Source organism: Cariama cristata, unplaced genomic scaffold (assembly GCF_000690535.1).
Source record: "Cariama cristata isolate BGI_N322 unplaced genomic scaffold, ASM69053v1 scaffold11046, whole genome shotgun sequence".
NCBI lineage: Eukaryota > Metazoa > Chordata > Aves > Cariamiformes > Cariamidae > Cariama > Cariama cristata.
The window spans coordinates 1463-13763 of record NW_009621598.1 but is presented as its reverse complement, the minus strand read 5'-3'; the positions used below and the strand labels follow the sequence as shown (position 1 = coordinate 13763).

General features: G+C 41.1%; 1 protein-coding gene across 1 annotated transcript in view; it reads left to right on the top strand.

Annotated features, from left to right (window-relative positions):
- Positions 1–10307, top strand: part of LOC104163129 (myosin heavy chain, cardiac muscle isoform-like) — a 46055-nt gene extending 35748 nt beyond the window's left edge. The window contains 8 exon segments of the mRNA XM_009702026.1: positions 1776–1968; positions 2650–2853; positions 3842–3967; positions 5602–5772; positions 6291–6395; positions 7536–7631; positions 8148–8285; positions 10182–10307. Of these exon segments, the coding sequence (XP_009700328.1) occupies positions 1776–1968; positions 2650–2853; positions 3842–3967; positions 5602–5772; positions 6291–6395; positions 7536–7631; positions 8148–8285; positions 10182–10199 (1051 nt within the window). The 3' untranslated portion in view covers positions 10200–10307.
- The last annotated feature ends 1994 nt before the right edge of the window (positions 10308–12301 follow it).

Here is a 12301-nt window from a genome sequence, read left to right as displayed (position 1 = left end):
TTCGGGAGCACAAAGCACCTCAAACTAACCCCGTGCCAGCCGTAACACAACTGACTGGCACAACCAAAGTCACAGTAGACCAAGGGCTGCTAAATCTGTATGTTTACACTATGGAGACAAGTAGGTCTAGAGAGCTGCCTTCTCCTAATCTTCTAGGATGTCTCCTCCCAAGGGGAACCACAGGCAAAATCAGCAGTACTACCTCAGTGGTGGGCAAACCTATGTTATCTGATGACATTTAGTTAACGTATGCGGTTATAGCTACACTGATTGTGGGGGGATGTGAGGAGCTTGCCCCTATGTGTACACCATTTGGGTAAGCAGTGAGAATTGCAGAATTACAGAAAGTATGGATATAAAAGGAGAGGAGCCTGCCAGGTGAAAGGGATAAGCAGGAAAAATGGAAAGCAGTTAGATGAGAGGAGGATGGTGTCTTTTATCTCTCCTCTCCCACCCTGCACAAATGCTAGTCTGAAGAGTTATACTCTTAAAATGATGTCACGCTGGGCGAGATTTTCAGCAATGTGCATGTGCAGTCTTTCAGAAAACTCTGGCCTTGAATTAGTCAGTGTTGCAACGCTATTAATCCAAGAACCATGTCATTGTTTGTTGGCAGGCTAAAGGGTAGGGAAGGGGAAGTCCAAAGCCCACCTTGGCCAGCGTAGATACAAAGACTGATATGAAAATTGTTTCAAAACCAAGAATGTTTTGGCCCTTTCACATACTATCTTCTGATGTCCTGCAGGTGTCTGGATTACAGAGATCTCAGGACAAGCTATCCTAACCAGTGCTTTCTGCCTCAGCTTCCTTATGAGTGTTTTGCAGCAGTTGTTCAGCAGACGTGCTGTGTTATTCCCTGGGAGTCTAGGGCACAGTTCAGCTCCTTGCTAAAACAATAAGGCCCTCAAGGTTTTCCTTGTTGACTGTGTGATTTCCCAGAACTCCTACACTTTCAGTAAAACTTGGCCAGCAGCAAGATAAATGCTTCCCTGTGTGAGTCATATTCTGTGCTTTGAGTTACCTTCTGGTTGTAAGAGAGCAAAACTTTTATCGTAGGACTTGACTGTTACAGAGTCAAGAAGATTAAGCACCTGTCTGTATCTGGTTTGCTATCTTTAAATTGACACTAAGCTGCCTTTCACAGGGGGACCAGGCTGTTAATTGAGTGGGCTTAATCTTTTGTAACTTTAGATGTCCGCAACACAGATTTCTATTCCTGAATTATTCCCCTTATAATTAGCATAAGAAATGTTTTTCAACATCTACTTTAAGACACAATAAATTGTAGCTTACACATGCCATTTACTATAAAGAGCACCTACGCTAATTAGCTTAGATTGTAGCTGCCTACATTCAGTTTGATTAATCCCCTCCACTAATGCCTTCATAAAAAGGCTGAGATATAAAACATTCCAGTAAATGATTCAGTAAATATCTTGGTAAATGACTGCTAGGCTTGAAGTGCTTCTTGATAGGTTCAAACCTGTACTTGCTTGAGTTTACAAGAGACCTGAGAGAACTCCTTGCTCCAATATTGCCAAAGGAAACGCTGGAGAAGGATGCTACAGGTACTTACAGATCAGGAGTTAGCTGAGGGTGTGCAGCGCACCAGCCAGTTAGACGGCAGTGGGGCATTAGAAACCTCTGCTAGGTATGTCATTCAGAAATACAGTGTTTCTGGAAATAAGACACTTTTAAAAAGTGATGTTGCATGTAGTTCTATGTTCCTGTGCAGAGAGGGAAATTATTTTATTCACCCTTCACGTCCTCTTCAGGAGAAATCAGCAACGTGCCATAGATTCACTGCAGTCCACCCTTGATTCTGAAGCCCGGAGCAGAAATGAGGCCACTCGGCTCAAGAAGAAGATGGAAGGGGACCTCAATGAGATGGAAATCCAGCTCAGCCATGCTAACAGGCATGCTGCAGAAGCAACAAAGTCAGCACGTGTCTTGCAGACACAAATAAAGGTACTCTGAGAACTGCCCGTCCCAAGCACCCGATGGTAGGTGTGGGCTGGGTTTCATTAGCACAGAGCAAAACAGCAATGGTGATGGTAATTAAGAGAGAAGCTACTCCCAAGGATGTGCAGAAAAAGCCCTTAATGATCACAACTGGTGTAAGAGAATACTGAAATATGGATTTCTTCCAAGACTTGCATACAAGCTGGATGAGATCCAGTCACAAAACCCCTGCTGGCTACAGCCTCCTGCAGGGACAGAAAGCTACAGGATGAGGAACTGAAAAAAATCTATGATTTATTGTGAGCTTGCAAGTCCTGTAAAAGTGGACAGCAAGTCAGTTGGCTGGGGTACAGCGAGTGTGTGTATATTCACCTTTGTTGTTGGCGTCAATATTTGTAATAGCTTAAAAAAAAAAGAAAAAAAGCTTTGCTAAGACATCATAATGGCCTCTCTCATGCCTAGGCAGCTCATTCTGCCTCTGCTTTGAGCACACGGGTTTTTCCCCCATTGCGCCACATACCACAAAACACAAAAGCTGTTCAGCTTACAGCCTTTCTCCCATAAAGACGCACTGAAATTCTTGAGGTGGGCTCTATGCAACCTCGGCAATCTGCGGTCCTCTTATGTAAGCATGGTGGCTTCAAATGGACTTGTGCTGGTAAAAACCAAACATCTGTTTTGTTACAGGAGCTTCAGGTACAGCTGGATGACTTGGGACACGTGAATGAAGATCTGAAGGAGCAGCTGGCTGTCTCTGACAGGAGGAACAACCTTCTCCAGTCGGAGCTGGATGAGCTGAGGGCTTTGCTGGACCAGACTGAACGGGCGAGGAAGTTGGCAGAGCACGAACTGCTGGAAGCCACTGAACGTGTGAACCTGCTTCACACTCAGGTTGGCTTTTTCTGTGCGCTCTCCTTCACTCGAGTTAAACTGAGCCTTGTCTATTAAGCAGTTTGTCTATGGCCATCTGATAAGTCAGACACACCTTGCCCTCCCTCAAGTGAGAAAATGAGAGAGAGGAAGCAAGTCACTCTGTAGATATGCCACCTCACTCCCTTCAAGTTAGCTGGAATTGATGAGTCAGCCAACTGCCTTGAAGAGTTTCCAGAAAAAGTAATGCTGTAAAACCAGTTTCCTGCTTTAGTTAAGCCGTGTCTGGGATGGTGAGGCATTTCTTTGGAGAAGCAACGCAGGTGCTGGTTTTATGCAGGGCTGTGATGTTACTCAGCAACGAAAACTGCAGAGAATGGGTTCTAAAAATAGATGTATTATGCAGGGCAAGAAACTAGCCCGCTGCAAAGTGCGCTCTGCCACATCAAAGGTCTTCATTAAGATAGGCCTTTGGACTTTGCCAGGATGGACACTGCAGTTTTTACAGGGCCACGGAGGGGCATTTCCTGACTTGCCAGTATTTCTGCTACAAAACCAAAGCTGCTCTTCATCAAATAGTGATCAGAAAGAAATGAAAATGTGCTACAGGCTGGCAATGTTTTGCAATGTTTCCTCCAGCCCATTAATGACATGGGGCTTCTGTTTTAATCACCTCATTGACTAACTGATTATGGATTATTTTCCAAAATGAACTGCCTTATTCATTCTTCTATTTCAGCCTATTGCTTATTATTATATCTGAATCAAAATCTGAATATTTACAGCTTTGAGAGTATTTTTAATACTTCCTCGGTCTAAAGATACATATGCTAGTCAAGACCAGCCCTTACCACTTACCTGGGTCTCCCTTCTCGCATATTGCTCTGTGTAATCCAGGAGCTGCAAAAATCAGTAAGCCTTGGTGTGCTATGGTATTTAGAGGAGTTATGTCTTTAATCATCACTTTTCCTCCTTTTCCACTGTTCCTTTGGGGACAATTTAATAAAAGAACACAAGCCTGATCAATCAAAAGAAGAAGCTGGAGGGTGACATTTCCCAGATGCAGAATGAAGTGGAAGAATCGATCCAGGAGTGCCGGAACGCAGAGGAAAAAGCCAAGAAAGCAATCACAGATGTAAGTAAACTAGTTCCCATTCACTTCTTTTTCAGTGCCGCAATGTCTTAGGACAGCCAGAAAAGCATTTCCCAGGTTACCGTTTCTGTGCTTGCTACATAGCTCATACATCCAAAGCACTCCACAGTTATCTGGAGGTAACTGATGAAACTATAAACCAAAACAGGCTAGAGGTAAAAACAGATGAAGGACTTTTTTCTGATGCTTACGTTTTAGTTGTTTTGTTGGGTTTTTTGGTTTTTGTTGTTTTTTTTTTTTTTGCCTTGAATGCAGTTTCCACTGATCCTTACAGTCTCAGGTCTGTGCTTGCTACATAGCTCATACATCCAAAGCACTCCACAGTTATCTGGAGGTAACTGATGAAACTATAAACCAAAACAGGCTAGAGGTAAAAACAGATGAAGGACTCTTTTCTGATGCTTACGTTTTAGTTGTTTTGTTGGTTTTTTTGGTTATTGGTTTTTTTTTTTTTTTGCCTCGAATGCAGTTTCCACTGATCCTTAAAGTCTCAGGTCACGTTACCTTTGAAACAGGTAAATTATACACCTGGATAGGCTAAACCAGTTCAGACTGAACTAGCAGTAACTAGTCTCCTGGTGTACATAGAATCCGATGTCAGAAACAAAATTACTGAATCTGGAATGAGGTACCCTTGAACTAGATGTCTATTGGAAAAACATGAGGCCTAAGATCCCAGGAGGAGAGATGGAGTGCATTCTTCCTGTAGGGAAGACATAATTTGGGCAGGTATAGTTTCATTTCTCACAGACCTGGAGAAATCCATGTCTTCGGAGTTGAGCTGATGTATCGCATCATACCAACAGATAAAATGAAAGCTAAAACTGGAGGTTTCTGAGAGTTACGTGTCTGGAGTGCCTGGACAAAGCTATTCTTGTACCACAGTCTGTACTGCTTCTGAGCTGACAGCACTATTACTGCCTGCCAGAGAGAAGATGCTGATTGTCCTTGATACAGCTCCAGCCCGGATTGCAATGACTGCTGTCTTCCGATGACTGCTTAGTGATGAGTACAAAATCTGTAAACGGCTCTCGGTGGCAGGCACAAACATGAATGAGCTAATTGGCACCCTTGTTACCTGTCTTACAGAACGGCCAGGGACTGTGTAAGATGTTGAGACTTGAGCATTCGATCTCAGCACAGACTGCAGACACTACTCTGCTGTTACAGCTGCTCAGGCAGCTCACGTCTATGGCTGTGCAGGGAAATTTGTCTGCTGGTTGTTTTAAGCTACCACCTTTCAAGAGCTCCACGCACCAAGATTAAATTTTGAATAAGTTCTATGTAAAATGTCCTTAGTGAACGGCACAGGCTTACTTGTAGGCATTATAAATGAGGACATGATATAGCACAGATATCCAAAAAAATATAAAAGAGAGAGAGGGGATCTTAAATCACAGCATTAGAATAGGGAGGGGGAAAAAGGCCTCCAAGGCTACTCTGTCCCTGCATTTTCTATGTCCAGGCAAGATATGCACACACAAGATATTGTCTGTAGCTTTGGGTACAGCGAATGATCCAAATAAGAGATAATCCAAGATCGATCTTCCATCATTTCTTCTGAGACATAATCCAATAGCACAAGAGAGCTGCTTTAAAATGTGGTTGTTTTTCAGGCGGCAATGATGGCTGAGGAGCTTAAAAAAGAGCAGGATACTAGTGCTCACTTAGAGAGAATGAAGAAGAACATGGAGCAAACCATTAAAGACCTCCAGAAGCGACTGGATGAAGCAGAACAAATAGCCCTGAAAGGTGGCAAGAAGCAGATTCAGAAACTGGAATCCAGGGTAAGCTTGTGATCCAACTTAGGACCACTGTCTCCTGCTTACAGAATTGGGACCAGGTAGATACCCTAAGGCTGCCTGATAAGTTCATAGAGGCCAAAAAGTGGCACTATGAACACTTTCCTGTTTCACAAAATGCAGGTGAGCAGTTCTTGGAGGCATACTTCCCCGTCATCATCCAGCTACAACAAGCTGTTGTAGCACAGCAGATGACCAAGACCTTGATTTTTACAAAAAAAAAAAAATTAAAAAACCCTAGCATCTAAAACCAGCAAAAGCCTCTTCAATGCTTGCTTCAGTTAAACTTTTTCAGCCTTTGCAAATGTCTGCACCTTTGACTGCTCGTGCAGCTTAAATACATTTATGAAAAAGCAGAATGGGAAGGTGATATTTTGATCTGTTCCTGAAATTCAACTCTATGCAGATGCTGAGAAAATTAGCATTTCTTGAACTGTGAACCAAATTATCTGCTGTTTTATATATACGTAGCATAATGGCAAGGGTTTTTCCTTTTTTTGCAGGTTCGTGAGCTGGAGAATGAACTTGAGGCTGAACTTCGTCGCAATTCGGATGCCCAAAAAGGAGCTCGCAAGTTTGAGAGACGCATAAAAGAGCTGACTTACCAGGTATGCTGAGGACTCTAGTAAGTGCTGGGTCACTGGGAAAGAAGTGTGCTCTCCCAAACAGTGTCTTAAGTTCCCTCAGTGTTTCAGTGAAAGGTGAAGGATGGCATTACCCAGAGCTTTCTGATTGTAGAAAGCTTTAGGGATAGGAGGAACATCTCCCTTGGGCCACCATCATCTGGCCTGATTGGTTGCAACTAATGTTAGAAAGCCTTTATTGCTGGGATTTGGACGGCTTTAGCACAGTATTAATATGGAGCAGGCTTAGGTGACTATTCATGCTGCAAATGAAGAAAGACCCAGCTGTCTCTCAGCTGTGCTGATCTTACTAAAAAGAGCCAGAAGGATTCAGTTGACTCTAATGCATCACGCCGTGTAGGGTTGCCCAGTCCTGGGGCTTGGTCACCTATCGCTGAGCAGCGAGGTTTAGTCTTGAACCTCCCACAGGTTTGCTAACAGCTGCTGTTGCTGCTTGCCTTTCAAAAAAGGTCTTCAGCACAGAGCAGTGATCCTTTTGCTTTCAACAGCATTCTTAAGAAGATAATCCCATCCATCTGCTTTAGGAGATTATTTAGCCTCTTACCTGTTGTTTTACTTTGACTTTTCTATGTAGAGGCTGAAGGCTGTTTTCTCAGAATACACTGAGCAGGCAGAATTAGCTGGTCCTTCTGTTCATGGAGTGTGACAGCTTAAACTTGCCTCCTTTTACCAGAAATGCCTCCAAACCAGATTTTAAAATATACAAATTACTTATTTTTAGGCCTGCCCCTAAGTCTATTTCACTAAATAATGACACGCTTTATAATGACAATAGTAGTCCTCACTCCTGTGCGAGGAACTCTGTATGTATGTGTATATCTCTGAAAGCATGTGCACATATATATGTGTTTATATGTACCTATATTTACATAGATGTACATGGGCAGAGTACTCCCTGTTAGTCCTCAGCCTCCAGGCTTACATACACCTTCAATCAACCTATAGACATTTTTCTCATCTATAGACAGGGTGATCACAATATGGCTGGCTTGTTATTTTGAACCACGTTTCTAAAATAATATATATAGCACTCATACCTGTTGCATTGTGGGAGATGCTTTAAGCCTTTTTACACTATCAACTCAATTAATGGTGTTTTGATAGTCAGAAGAAGATAAGAAGAATCTGGCCAGGATGCAGGATCTGATTGACAAGCTACAACTAAAAGTGAAGAGCTACAAGCACCAAGCAGAGGAAGCTGTAAGTAACTGTTGGGGCCTTTTTACCTTTAGGAAACTTATTGTTTTAAACTCAGAGTCTTTAATCCATAGAAGCTTTTAGTACAAACACACATTTCATGTGTGTATTAATATTTGTATTTATATTCATGGAAACCCTGTACGTAGCAATGTATTTAAAATATATATAAAATAAAATATGTAGCATATGTATTGATAAAATTGAAAACCTTTTCTTAAATATAATCTTAAGATTGCAGTATAATTTGCAAGGGAAGGGGGGAAGGGAAGGAGCAGGAAAGACTTTTTTCTTCCTAGTCCCTCAGACAGCATGTTGAGAGCTTCCCAGTTCACTTAACATGGACAGTGCCACTGGAAACATCAACTCTGTAACATAACAATCTCAGTTCTCCAGGAGGCAAGTGGTTCCTGTACAGCTGTTACCTAGTCAGGCGGAGCACTTTCCATCCCCCTTGAAATGGAAAGCTTTGTTTCATGTGGACAGGAGGAAATCAGTTGCACTGTTGTCTCTCACCAGGAAGCTCAAGCCAATCTGTACCTTTCGAAGTACAGAAAACAGCAACATGATCTGGATGATGCTGAAGAAAGGGCTGAAATAGCTGAATCTCAAGTCAATAAGCTGAGGAGCAAGTCAAGAGATATTGGCATGAAAAAGGTATGGTTATACCGTATGGGGTAAATGTGACTGTTTAATACACAGTAGTGGATGCTATGTATGCAGGAAGATCTGTCACATCTCTTAAAGTAGCATGGACTAGAATGATTTCTTGTTAACTACATTTTCCAGTTTCAGTTGTATTTTAACATTAAGCCTTTAGGACAGCAGTCTAATGCTTAGGCAAAATGAATTCTCTGTCATCTTGATGCTGTCATTTAACCTCTGTGCTCAGCAGCCAGAAGTTTCCAGTACTGGTGATTTCTTTTGTTTTGTTTTTTTTCTTTTTGCAAGGGATATTAAAAAGCTCCATCTTTTTCTCCCTCTGATGATGTAGATTACTATGTAATACAGCCTGAGGACTACTGCCATAGCAGATTGCCAGATATTTTAACATTGCTCTTTCAATGAACTTGTATTGATTTGAAGAGCTGGATGAGAAGAAAGTATTAGTGAATAGTCACTTAGGTGCTGGGAAGTCATTAGTAATTAGAAATATATTTGTAGTGTTTTGCGCTTAAGCAGCATGGTAGTAGAATAATATTGATGAAACTAAAAGGTGCCTAAGAACTTGGTCTGGAACTGAAAGCAAACTTTTGCTTATCTACATTTGCCCTGTGGCAACCAGGGCAAGTAAGAGTGGGGTTGTTACTTGTGGGAATGATGGAAAGAGGAGCTGGGTCATAGCTTTATCTATTTCATTTGCAAGTGACAAACTGCCATGCTCAATGTCATATAAGTTTTATGGGGGTGACAGCTCCTAAGTCAAGCAAGAGGAAAAAAAAAAAAAAACCAAACAACTTTTCTGTATAATTTTGGTATTTTTATCACACTTGATCCCAACACCTTCCTTCTCTCTTCTGTATCCACCATTCTGTGGGAGGAAACACTCCAATTTCTGCTTTTATATTGGATGAATAAAGTCACCGTTGACTGACATAAATGACTGTAGCTCCACTGTCTAGAACAGAGCTACACTAAAACTGTGTGAAGATCTGGTCTCTCGCACATTTACGTATGATGGAAGCAGTACTGTAACTGAAGTTCAAAAGAAGTTTAGCAGCTTTTAAGAGTAAAAAATTTCCATGTGATTTTCTTTAAATTATTCCAGCCCTACAAAAAAAAAAAAATGAAAACTCATATGAGTTCACAAAGCCTTGGCATCACACAGACACTGAAATAGGTAAACCAACAGAGTAATCTATTTTTCTAAATACTATTAAGAGTGCTGTTTATTCCCAGTATCTTACTAGTATCCACTTTTTGCCTCAAATATGCAAAAGTCATAGAAAAGTGGATGCCTGTTTTTATTAGTCAGATGCTAGTTTGCCAATACCAAATTCAGCTCTGGTTTATAGCAGAGTATCACACTGTCAAAAAAATGAGCTCAACCGTACACACAGAGGTGTCATCGCCACAAAAAAAGGGACTTATGGCAGTAGCTGCCAGGAAACTTGTTCAGTCAGCAAGTGCTGTCCCAAAAGTCATGAGACATCTCCTTTGGGGAGAGAAAGGCACTGGAGAGACCACTTTAATGGTGTAGCATTAGAAATACCTTGTCTACTGCTACTAGTACCCATGTTCCTAGAAATTCTGGGAAGTGTGTGTGATTCAGAATGAACATCACCATCTATTGAAACAGGGTTGTACAGAAGTCATCTGCTATCAAAGGGATATATACTCTAGCACGAGGACAAGAAACCTGTATTGTTAGCTGAAGTAAGATGGCAAAGGTTGGCTAAATTGGTGCTAGTCTATTTCAGAAACAAACTGATAATACCAGGGAGCAGAAGCACTAGTGAAGAGAAGCTTTTGTCATTTACTTGTGAACTTACTTGAAAACTCCCTCAACACTTCTGTTTTTAACAGTTGTATACTATCTCAATTGCATTTCAGGTTCATGAAGAGGAGTAAGTACAGTCCAAGCTGACAGATATGAGAAGATGCTTGATACAGTCAGGCACAACTGGAAGCAGATGTAGAAAAAATTAAGCACTTACAGAAATAAACATCAAGTGAAAAGCCAAAGAGATTGTATAGTGTATTCCATTCATTTATTTGTATTTCTATTTGCCAAGCCTCAGGGATCAATAAAAGAATACATCTTGCCAACAGCCCACTTCATTATGTTGGAATAAATCCTAATTGGCAGGTCTCTGACAAAATCAAAACGAAGGGTAAATCCAGTCGTGCTTCCCAGACTCATGTATTTCATGTGCAGATTGTTAAAGCAGCACAGATTAAACCTGTGCAGGGGGATAGCCCTTAAAGCTGGGATAACCCAGCTTCCATTCCTCCTGCCAGTCAGAGGCCGTATAAGTTTTGTAGGCAAGCAGAAAGTAAACTTTTTCATATGAACGGTCAGTTTAGAAGCTTCCACTACTACTAGCCAAAGGACTTTTGTTCTCCAGCTGCAGGACAGACATAGGACATGCTGTGGAGGGACATGTCGCATCAGGACTGCCTGTGGCTCTGAAATAGGGTGTTCTCTTAGGTCTTTTCCATTTTTAAACAGGGAAGTTGTCTTTGCCTGAAATTAAAATACTAAATGAAGTGCAAAACCGTAAGCTTCCTCATGCTGGAAAAAAAAAAAGAAATCCCTCAAAACTGAATCTGCTTCTGAGGGAACTTTTTCATTTTCCCTTTAGGATATCCAAGCTCTAATTTTTCATGCCGACTCCTCACACACAAGTATCAACTGACAATATTTTTTTTTTCTGTCAGTTCAGTTGTTTGTTACTGTTGCTCAGATAATCACATTTCCATGGGGCTCTTAGTGTACCCCAATAGGGAAGGGGAAGGAATTCTTTGTTCTTTTCAGCAGCAATCTCAGTAGCATCTGTGTGTGCAGAGAGTGATTTTCTTCAAGGTGCTCATATGATTCCTCCTCTTCCTCGTTTCTAGTCAAAACAAAAATGTTTGTAAGAACTACTGATGTGTAAAATTAATCCTCTAGTGGGAACAGAATAAGACACACTTGCTATAAAGAGAAGTCGGTATTTTCCATTTTAACATTAGCTGAGTAAAATAAACATCCACATAACAGTGCAGAAGCACTCCTGTTTCTTCCATCCAGTCCTCCATCAATGTAACCGGAGGTGAGTGAACCTGTAAACTGTTCCAATTCCTCTGATTATGATATAAGTCTCAACAGGTCCCAGGATAAATGAATCTTGCTTAAATTCTTTAAACAGCTGCATCTCAAAAGTATGTTACAATCTCTAAAGCATGTTAGCACTAAAATTGACTAGTAAGAAGAATGCAAGGGAATCTTTAAGTGACAGAAATATGAAAAAAGACTGAGACCTAGTCATTTTAGAGTTGTCTTTCTGGTGTGTTCTTGTCAAACCTCATGATAACCATCATAAAACATCTCCTGAAGCTTACCAAATCCAGCCTGTGACAAAATCTTAAGGCCCAGGGGGTTTGAAGGTATATCTCTCCATGGATAGGGCTGTACCGTCAGACACAGAAAGATGTATCCTAAGGACTAAGAGCTGAAGTTTGTTTTTTAGGGATACTCACCACAAATGCAGAGGAAGGAGACAGAGTATTCTAAGACAGAGTCAACCTATTACAAATACACGAGAATAAAATGCATCCACTTGAAGGTGCTGTACTCCAGTAAATAGGAGAGATGTGTAGAGAGATGAAATCGGGGACCATGTGGTTATAATGGTCTTCTAAACAAAGCATTGGTGTAATGTTTCACACTGAAGTTTTGGTGAGCTTTGACATTGGAATAATTGATCAGATATAATAGTAATTCGGGCCCTAATGAAAACCAGGTATGTGTATTGTTAGAGGGAATTCATGTTTTGGTTTGGGGTTTCTTTTGGTCTTAAACACAAGTGAGAGAAAATTCACCGGTTTGATTATTTTTAAAGCAAGTTATCAGAAAATATTTGTGAAGGGTAATCAACCTTTTCATCTTTTTATAGAGCACAGGAGAGGATCTGGTCAAAGGAAGGGCATGTTAACATTGTTACAAGCAAAATACTATTGCACAGAGGTAC